The following is a 10530-nucleotide window of genomic DNA, read 5'->3' as shown; positions in this document are numbered from 1 at the left end:
TGGTGCAAAAGTTCATTTATTTCAGTAATTCAACTTAAAAGGTGAAACTAATATATTATATTTCATAACATGCAAAGTGAGATATTTCAAGTGTTTATTTGGTATAATTTTTATGATTATGGCTTACAGCTTATGAAAACCTTTTCACAATATTCTAATTTTGAATTTGGGGTTTCATAAGCTGAACGCCATAATCATCAAAATTATAACAAATAAAGGCTTGAAATATCTCACTTTGCATGTAATGAGTCTATATTATATATTAGTTTCTCCTTTTAAGTTGAATTACTGAAATAAATGTTTCGAGTTTCACCTGTATTTGGACTTTTTATGGATTAACGCTGGGTTCTGCGTCTGTTCTATCCCACTATCCTTTAATAATTATGCCAATTTGATGTTTGCGTCTGCGCTGTTGTATGAATACGAGACGTGATTTCCCAGGGTTACCGGATAGCGTGAAGCCAGACTGGTGGAGGTTCCTCAACGGGGCTTTGGTGGGTGAGGAGCGGGTGGAGGCGGACGGTGTTCCTCCCCTCGACATGGCTGTAAACTCAGACACGGGGCCGTCATACATGCCCCTGGGGACCGCCTTCAGTGTGGCCATCTGTACGACACACACACACACACACTTCAGGTTTACACAGGATTGTGTAGCATACCGTTTACAGAGACAGAGACAGTCTGGGTGTTGGCAGTTACATTCCACAGATGCATCTATCCTCCTGTGGGCCGTTTGGGAACTGCGTGTTCACGTAAATTGTAAATTTCATGTTCTCCTGGAAATTGGGTCCAGATTTCGCTGACAGATTGTTAAGAAGGTTAATCATGTTGCACTATTTCTACAATGTAAGCAAGATATTTTTTTAGATTTAGAACTATGTGAAAAAAATAAAATGCTGGCAGGAGAAAAAAAATATTACATTTAAATATATTTTCAAGATTTCCAAAGCAAAGCAGTTTTCATTAAAGGGACAGTCCACCCAAAATGAAAATTCATGATTCAAAATGAATCCTTTACTCATCCTCGTTTCATTCCGAAACCTTTCTTTGAAAATCTTTGAAACACTATTTTTTATTAATTTTGTAATGATCATAGAATAAATCTCAGTGGTTTTCATGCATCAAACAAACGTCCATTTACCAGATTTGATGAGCTCTACGTGTGTTGCTTTAATAAGTATTCTTCATATGAATGGACCGTGTCTCTTCAGAAGACTTAATTAATTAAACCACTTAATTCATATTGATTACTTTTACAAGCTTAAACGGTTTGGTTAAATGGACTTTAAATGGATGGACAGAAATCCCTCAGATTTAATTTGAAAAAAAAAAATTTTGTCAACATGTACAAGCCCGAACCGATTCTCCAATGAGAGTTAGTCGAACATGTAGTTGCAAAGTTACTTATAGTCAGTAGAAAGTCTGTTGGAGAGAATCAAAATAAAGAGTTAGCAGATATTAAGAAGATAATATACTAATACTCGAATGACTGCTAGTTGGCATGTAGTTGCAAAGTTAGTTATAGTTAGTAGAACGTGAAAAAAAAAAAGTGGACCATCAAAATAAAGAGTAACCCAGAATTTTCATTTTTGGGTAAACTATCCCTTTAAGGGATAATTTTGAACCATGTGATTCAAACATGGATAATGAACTAGTTGTAAATAAATGAAAATAAAGTGAGTTTTTGCTTAGAAAAAAAAAGCTAAATTTAAAAATCTTCTTACCCCATGGACAGATAATTTAGCTTGCTTTAAGCAAAAACTCACTTAATTTTGATTAATTCCCCCGGAAAACAAGACATAATATCTTATCTAATTTTATACTACAGGGCCGTTGAATGCTTGAATCTGATTGGTTGACGAACGTTCTGAGGTGTGCAATTAAATTCAGGGAACCGCACGGCTAAAGTAGTTCCGGCAGGTCTTAACCGTATTACAGTTCCATATCACTTCGCGTAGTCAACTGTAATAACGGAAAATAGGATACAATTCATAACAAGAAAACTGCAGCCCCATGCGCTTGATCTGTGATTTTCAATGTCTAACTTCACAATCAATGGAAACATGCAGTTTAATTTTAATAAATGAAGTATATAGCCTATATAGTCCTATATATAATCAATAGAAAATTAAAAAGAATATTTCAATAAATTGATAGTCCTGCTGCAGCCTGCAGATAATATAACAAATAAAAAATTATTGGTTGGCCTATACTTGTTAAAAGGGCGTTGTGTTTAATTTATTAGGCTAGTCTGTCACTAATAGAAAAAAAAAAGAATGAACGAATTAATTCAAACGAATTGAATAAATAAATAAATAATAATATTGACGCGAATGCTTCTTTCTCTCTCATAACTGCATTAATAACTGCATAAAGCCGGGGACACACTTACTGTAAGGCCGGTTATGAATGTAATTTGATACTTATCTGCATGCACGCGTGTTCAGCGCGTTCAGTCTGTGTTCACAGCGGTGTTTAAAATCTGCTGCATTCACAGTCAGAGAATGTGTCAGTCGTTAAGTGTGTACACACCCCAGCATTACTCTGCTATCAGCGGCTCAGACCTCCGTTACTAACTCTAAAATGACGTTTTGGAATTAGCAACGGAGCATGCAGTTTAGATGCGCAAGGAATTAGTCCTACATACAAGAGCGTTTTAATGACAAAAACTTTACAAACGTCTTGAAATTCATCATCTGAACAATATTTCGAGGTGTGGTAACTGTAGTATAAGCGGAATAATTGACTTCAGGCCGTTGAATTATTAGAAAAATAATGCACACCCGAGGTGTAACGGCCACTCCGCTTCGCGTCGTGACCGCATTACCACCTCGGGTGTGCATTATTTTTCTAATAATTCAACGGCCTGTCGTCAATTATTCCTTACTTACTTATCTAGTAAATGCATCTTGATTTAAGAATTTTTGGATATTTGGACTGGAAACCAGACAAAAATACTTCGGAAAAAAAGCATTTTTTGCAGCGTATCGGAAATGATGATAAACCGCAGAAAATTGTGGAGAAGAAAACAGGGAATAAAATGAAAAGGAATTTCAACACAGATGAACTCCTGTCACACGTGTGTCCAGTCCGTCAGGATCCGTGCTCGTCTCAGCGTGAGCTCTACCTGTTTCCTGGCTTTGACACGTTTGTAAGCGAAGTCCGGAAACGGGGTGCAGGGGATAAAGCGTCCGGTGCCAGAGGTCGCGTGCAGGTTCCCGTCCTCCAGGACAATCTTCCCCTGGCAGATGACCAGCAGGGGCGCACCTCTCAGCTCCATGCCCTCCAGCACGTTATACTCCGCCGCCTGGAGGAACAAGAACATCACGGGCTTTACACAACACTCGTGGAACAGAAATGACCATGGAAGTATCAAGGTTGTTGTTTTTTTGCGACATGTACATTACAATGGCAGCAACATAGTGTCGGTCCAGATCCGGTACGAGATGTGGGCCAGATCTGGGCCGACACTATGTTGCTGTCTGGGTGGCCATTTTTTTTGTTTCATAATGCAATATTTGTATATTTAATCTGTTTTGGCTTTTTATCTGATTAACTGAATTGAATAAATAATCAACAGATTATTATAACTCTATTGTCACGCTTTGGGTTTGTTCATGTCATGTTTCTGTCTTGTCATGTGATTCCCTGTTAGTCATGTGATCCTGCCATGTGTTCCCTTGTCTGTTGTGTCATGTTGTCATTGGTTCATTGTTTAATTGTTCACAGGTGTCCCTTGTCTAGTCATTAGTCTTGTATGTATTTAAGCCCTCATGTTTGCCCTGTAAGTAAGTAAATAAGTAATCTTTATTTCTATAGCACTTTTCACAGACGAAAGAGTCACAAAGTGCTTAACAGAGTTAAAATATACACATAACAGATATACACATAACATACAAATATACATATACACATAAGTACACAAAACATACAAAACTACATTGCTAGCTAAATGCTTGTCTAAAACGATGTGTCTTAAGGAGTTTTTTAAAAGTTTCCACAGAGTCCAAAGCTCTCTGTGTTTTGGGCCATGTCCACACTAATACGGTTTCGCTTGAAAACGTATATTTTTCTCTCCGGTTTGGTCTTCCGTCCACACTGAGACGGCGGTTTTATTAATGAAAAGAAGCTTTTTTGAAAACACACTCCAAAGTGGATACATTTGAAAACGCTGTTTTCACGTTGTAGTGTGGACTGTGAAACCGGTGGTATTTAAAAACGATGACGAAAATTTAGTCATGTGATGCATATTGTACCAATAGATATTCATGTTTATACCAGTATTGTGCCTGTTGTGTGCTATTCACTTTCACACTGTTGCTAAAAATATGTTACTTTGCACACTTTTGATATCACAGTCCTGCAAAGATGACAGAATTTATTCACATTTGCTGTCCTGCGGCAAAACATGAGAGCAGAAGCGTTTTAGACCAAACACACGGTGACTGCGTGTGACCTGGACCGCATCAGTGGATGGTGAGATATTTTACTAAATACAGTTATCCTGTCAGAAGAATTGCGCGATAACTTCATTATTTATTTTTCCATCTGAATCATATCAGTGATCTTTTGTGGGGTTCACACATGCGCAGTAAAGGTGAATTTAGCGTGTAGCGTTGAAAACGCTAGTGTGGACGGAGAGCGTTTATAAACGAAAACGCCGTTTTGAAATGTCTCCGGATTAATGTAGCCTTGGTCTAGTATTGAATGTGTCCTGTCTATGTTCTTGCTTTAAGTTTCATGCCTTTGTTTTATGTTTGATCACGTTTTGGAATAAATTGCATTTGGGTTCTCACTACTACTTGCCTCCAGTGGACTTAAACCATTACATCTGTAGTGTTTACACTACCAATCTAATATTTGAGGTCAGCAAGATTACTTATGTTTTTGAAAAAAGTCTCTTCTGCTACATTTATTTGATTTAAAAAAAATACAGTAAAATCAGTAAAATTATGAAATATTATTACAAAGTAAAAGAACTGGTTTCCATTTTAATCTATTTTAAAATGTAATTTATTCTTGTTCTGCAAAGCCGTATTTCCAGCATCATTACTCGTCAGTCTTCAGTGTCACATGATCCTTCACAAATCATTCTAATATGATGATTTGCAGCTCAAGAAACATTTATAATGATCAATGTTGAAAAAAGCAGTGCTGCGTAATACTTTTATGGGAACTGTGCTACATGTTTTTTCAGGGTTCAGCGTGACATTCAGCAGCTGTGCTTCACAACACACTCGCACACAGTGACCCCAACAGCCGGTTTGAGTTTGAGCTTCTGCACAGAGAGACTGAGATATCTCACACTAATGAAGATCATGTGTAGGAGAGATCCAGTCCTGTCCTTCATTCACTCTCTTTCTCATTCTCTTCTCCAAACAGGACTGACAAACACTTCCTTCTCTTTTTACTCGCCTTTTTCTCACTCTTGTTATTTGTTACTTCTATTATCACTTCTTTCTGGTTTACTACTCCCCTATTTTCTGATTTCTTGTTCTCCAGTGGACACTGTAAATGTTGTGATGTCCTGCCATGATCCAAGGTCTTTGCATTTGGCAATCGTCCATTCTTTGTGTGCAAAAAGCAGGAAATGACACATCGCACGCAACTCCTGCCAAGAATGCTGGCTTGGGTTCATCTTGTGTCGAGTAACACAAACGCAAGACTTTCGGCAGGTGATGAAGTCATGTTTTAGGTGTCTTCGCAGAGCATGGAAACCAGAGCCACGGGATAAACAATCAATAAACATCCGCCATTTTGTCCACTGTAGAGAGCAGTGCTGTTTGGATATGTAATGGTCTCTAGAGAGGTGTCTGAAAGGAAATGAAACCGTGATGTAATCTTGGAAACTCCTGAGCTGTGCTGAATCTCACTGCTGGTTTTCAAACGATCTACATACAGTGTTTAACTCAGGAAATTCCCGTTCTCATCTCGCCCTCATCTAACATCTGATCGTAGCTCTCGAGTCAGTAGCCTGATGCTCTTGTGCTGATGTTGGTAATGCTTTGGCCTGGAAGAGGAGAGAGAAGGAATGGCGTCCGAGCGTCTGGAGACTGTCATGGCTTGTTGAAAGCGGTCAGAACAGTCTCACAAACCGCAGGAAATGCTGTACAAGTGGCGACGTTTTTTTTGCAATGGTAATTACTTGACCGTCGATGAACGTCACACTAAAGATGAAAGTATGCTTCAGCTGTCGTGCAAATGCCATCAACAGGACTGTTCGCTTCCAGCAGCGGTGTCAAATTCAGCTCCTGTAGAGTTCGGCTCCAAACACGGCTTGGCATTCACTTTTTTGCTCACCAGACACTGTGACTAGCAGCTTTCCAAAGTTACTAGCCACTCAACACTTTAACTGGCCACAATTTTGACATCGATACCATGGGGAAAAACTGCCATATAGACATTTTTAAAATTATCTCATAATTTGGCAGCAGGTTTATTAGGCTGCTGTCACTTTAAGACCTGACGCACAAATTACACTAGCTGCGTTTCCATTTCCCTTCAAATTGTGCAAATTTCGAAATTGAAAATACGCTTAATGGAAACACGTAATTTTCACAAAAACTCCCATTTATCGCAAAAACGCTCGCATCAGGTGGATTTTCAGGCAATTCGAAAAATAAATATTTCGCAAAACTCCAATGGAAACAGTTTTTGAGCATTTACAGTCACCTGGCGTAGATAACGCGGTGTGTTTGGACAGAATACGAGACATAGTTCCTTATTACATTCATAAAAGACAAAATAATATAATATAATAAAGAAATGCCACAATCAAGAGCTCGAAGCAGAAATGAGGAAGAAACACCCAGAAACTCCTCATACAGTATAGGGTACACTCTAAAAAATGCTTGATTGTTTTAACCCACTTTTGGGTCAAATATGGACAAACCCAAACGTTGGATCAAGAATGCAATTTAAAAATTTAACCCAACTGCTGGGTTTGTCCATATTTGACCCAAAATTGGGTTAAAACAACCCAGCATTTTTTAGAGTGTAGGCTGTATGTGCCGCTCACATAAGTGTCTTTCCTTACCATTAATGCTTGGATAACACACTTATCTCCTTTGATTAATAATAATTGCTAGTGTGGCGGCTGCGATAAATAAACCTACCAACATTCGTTGCCATGATTTTTGGAATGATTATCGCGAGAAGGGAAAATTACGCTTTAGTCGCATAACATCGGTTAATGGAAACGCCGTCATTTCGCAATAGTTTTTTATCGACATTTAGAAAATATCGCAAAAGTTTAGCGCAAATCTGTAATGGAAACGCGCCCACTGTTACACATGTGTTTCTCTCTCAATGGTTTACTGTTTACACTTAAACATAACTGACTGTTTACGCGAATACTTTTTGACATTATTTTGTGTGTATTTGACTGTTTAAGCGCAATAAGCAGCGAAAAATAACTCCGAATTAGTTCTGAGAGATAGCTTTATGTGCGCACTTTTGGGTGTTAGCACAAAATCTGCGGGAATTAGTCAAATTATGCGCAAGCCCGGTTGGACTGTTTCATTTAACAACTAAGAAAAGGATAGAAAATAGCAATGAAATCAACAGAAGACTTAGGCTGAGTTTAAGATTTTGTATGCCCTTCCCTCCGCCTCGTTCACTCGGATGTATGTCATTGCTAATGTTGCACTAGCGGCTGAACCCTCGCAATGTGTTTAAATGGAAAGCGCTAAGCTCTTGATCACTTGGAATCCGTAATGGATCTGATTTATTATTTACAGTTTTTTTCCCTTATGAATTTGTTTACACACCATTCTATAGACTTATATGTATGCTTGGGCTGTTGATAACAAAATGATAACAATGTACCAACAAAAATGATAACAATACAATAAACTATAGCTGTGTAAAAAAAAGTCATCTTAAGGTTAGCTACAAGTATTATTAATGACTGTAGATAGACTTTGGTATTATGTGGTTAAGTGTCAAAAATAACTCATACTAATAATATTCATAGATAATAATATACTCATAGATAAAAATATCACACACTGGAGTTGTGTGGGGGTTAATTAAGCCTGATCTGTGTTGCATTGTGGTCTATGAATCTGCCTGAAGTGTACATATTGAGTCGAAAGGTCGAGTGTCTGTCCAAATAAACTTCCCTCGCCCACTTTAAGAAGTTGAACACACTTCACAATGGCAGCAGGGATTCCCCAGAGGGAAAGTGCTTAGGGAAGTTCGGGATGTGGAAACAACAAAACAGATATAAGAGGAGCTCAGAAGGCACCAACGTACCTTCTGTATAAACATGGCCGACGCGAAAAACACATTAGTACAAGTTTAAAGTGGAGTACCGGTACATGTATACGCAGAACAACTAGAGCGATCGATAACATAGTGGCAGACGGGAAAAGAAAGAAAGGTGTCCAAGATGGCTGATTTTGCCCAATGAGGTTTTTTTTTTTTTTTTTTTTTGTGGAAAAAAAACACAACCGGTTGGAGCTTAAGAGGTTAAAGCCTTGTATAAGGTTAAGGTTAGGGTATACTTTATTGCATCATTATATACTTTTTAAATAGCATACGAGGATTTTTCCTTTGAATCTCAGTGGTATTCTATGAATGTATAATTTGTGGTTGGAGCCTAACCACTCCTCTACAGAATATGCATAAAGCTGCTCAGGTTTTGATGTTCATCTCTGCTTACACAACAACTGTGTCCGTGGTCTAGAGTTCAGTGTGTGTGAACTGACCACTAGCAGTTCAAATGAGCTTTCCCATTTGTTACACAAGTGTGCTTGACTGTATTGAATGTGCGCTTATACTGTACTTCAAATCTTAAAAGTATATTTAAGAAAATGCAGATATTATAATATTAATGAAATAAAAGGTGACTTAAGAGTACACTTACATGTTTGTGAATACACTTAAGTTCGAATTAAAAGTTTGGTAGCACTTTATTTTACAGCCCTTTTCCCCATGTACATACTATGTACTAATCACAGTAATTACAATAACTGGGTAATAATAATCTTTTATTGTACTTCATAGAAGTTCACTTATTTTGATGAGCTGACTAACAAATAAAGCAAATGTAAAGTACTTGATTATATTTAACTGTAATGTGCTATTTTGATCTTACATTTAAAGTTAAACTATTTTTAATGTACTAAATTGCAACTTCATCCTTATAACCGTGCAATAAAATATATTTCAAAGACAGTAGAAGAAATTACGAAATTAAATCTAAAATACTTTTAAGTTCGAAAAGTTCAAACTAATTGCATTTTTTTTTTACATTTAAACTATAACACATTTCTAATCAATTTTAAATAACATTATTAAGTGTCTGAAAGCATTCAGTTTCAGTATTTTTATAATAAAGCATGCTGAGTGTAATTATTTTTCATAACTCAATTTTTACAGTTTACAAAGAACGTGTGTGTGGTGGGTTGTCTGTACTACAGTATGCTGGGGTGTATTAGGTGGTTACCAGGGTGTTGCTATGTGGTTGTTAACTCAAAGTGTCTATGTTTATTGTGGTTTCTAAATATGGCTCGGGTCACCCCTTCAGTAGTAATAATAAACGTAAAATAAAAATGCATGATCCGAGATATTTATGTCTGTTGGTTAGTGTTTGGTTCCTATCCATAAACCCCGCTATGTACAACATTACGAGTGATGCTTGCGATTCTTCTCTCCCCAACTGCAGCACTAACTCCTAATAAATGTCGGCTGAGACTTAATGAGGAAATCCAAGCTCAACTGAAGGTCTGATTGTCAGATATCTCCAGTTTTTGTGGCCTGTTCCTATCCAGCGGTTTTATTTATGAGGGACAGCATACAGGCTTCCTGTATTAAAGGGCACCTATTATGGAATTTTGAAATTTACCTTTCATGTAGTGTGTAACATAGATCTAAGTGAACAAAAACATCCTGCAAAGTTTGAAATATGAAAGTGCACCGTATATAAAGTTATTGTCTTTCAAAAGTAAGAGTCGACTCTGAGTCATTTTTATGAATCGTTAGAAGACCGAAGCTTTTTCTCTGACTAGATGACGTCAACTTGTCAAGTTATTTGAATATGATACGCCCACTTATTGCGCTCCAAGGCCAGGGAAAATATCATGGCGACGAGACGCTGTGTTCTGAAGTGCGACTCAAAAGCTAACTTTTTTCATCTGCCCAAGGAGGAGCATTTGAAGACTAAGTGGCTACAATTCATATATACAACTATACCACAGAAGTGTAGTCCGAGCCTTGTGCTTTGCTCGCGCCATTTTGAAGACGATTGCTTTACCAACTTAAATGCACTCAAACTTGGATTCGCGAGCCGACTGATATTGAAGGAAGGTTCAATTCCAAGTGTATTTGCATCAGCTTCCTCCTCCGTATCACAACCTGTAAGTGTTATTGATAATTGTTGCTTTTATGTTTTATGTAGCATGCTTAATTATTATTTTGTTTGTTGTGTAAGCACCGTTTAGCTTCTAACGTTAGGTCTTCAATGACAATTGTATTGAAATATGTGAAGTGTTTGTCGTTGTTTTCGGAGTTGTCTAAAGAATAGAG

At 37.5% G+C, this 10530-nt stretch overlaps 1 protein-coding gene across 2 annotated transcripts in view; it reads right to left on the bottom strand.

The window, feature by feature from the left end:
• The window catches only part of dpysl3 (dihydropyrimidinase like 3), an 82487-nt gene that overhangs the window by 2426 nt on the left and 69531 nt on the right, over positions 1-10530 (bottom strand). For both annotated transcript variants that reach the window (XM_079585093.1, XM_079585094.1), the window contains exons 12-13: positions 3128-3307; positions 448-604 (exon numbers count right to left, since the gene is read on the bottom strand). In XM_079585093.1, the coding sequence (XP_079441219.1) occupies positions 448-604; positions 3128-3307 (337 nt within the window). The remainder of the gene's footprint in view (positions 1-447; positions 605-3127; positions 3308-10530) is intronic.

Source organism: Phoxinus phoxinus (genome assembly GCF_949152265.1).
Source record: "Phoxinus phoxinus genome assembly, chromosome: 17".
Taxonomy (NCBI): Eukaryota; Metazoa; Chordata; class Actinopteri; order Cypriniformes; family Leuciscidae; genus Phoxinus; species Phoxinus phoxinus.
Note: the sequence above shows the minus strand (reverse complement) of the source record. Positions and strands in the feature narration are given on the sequence as shown.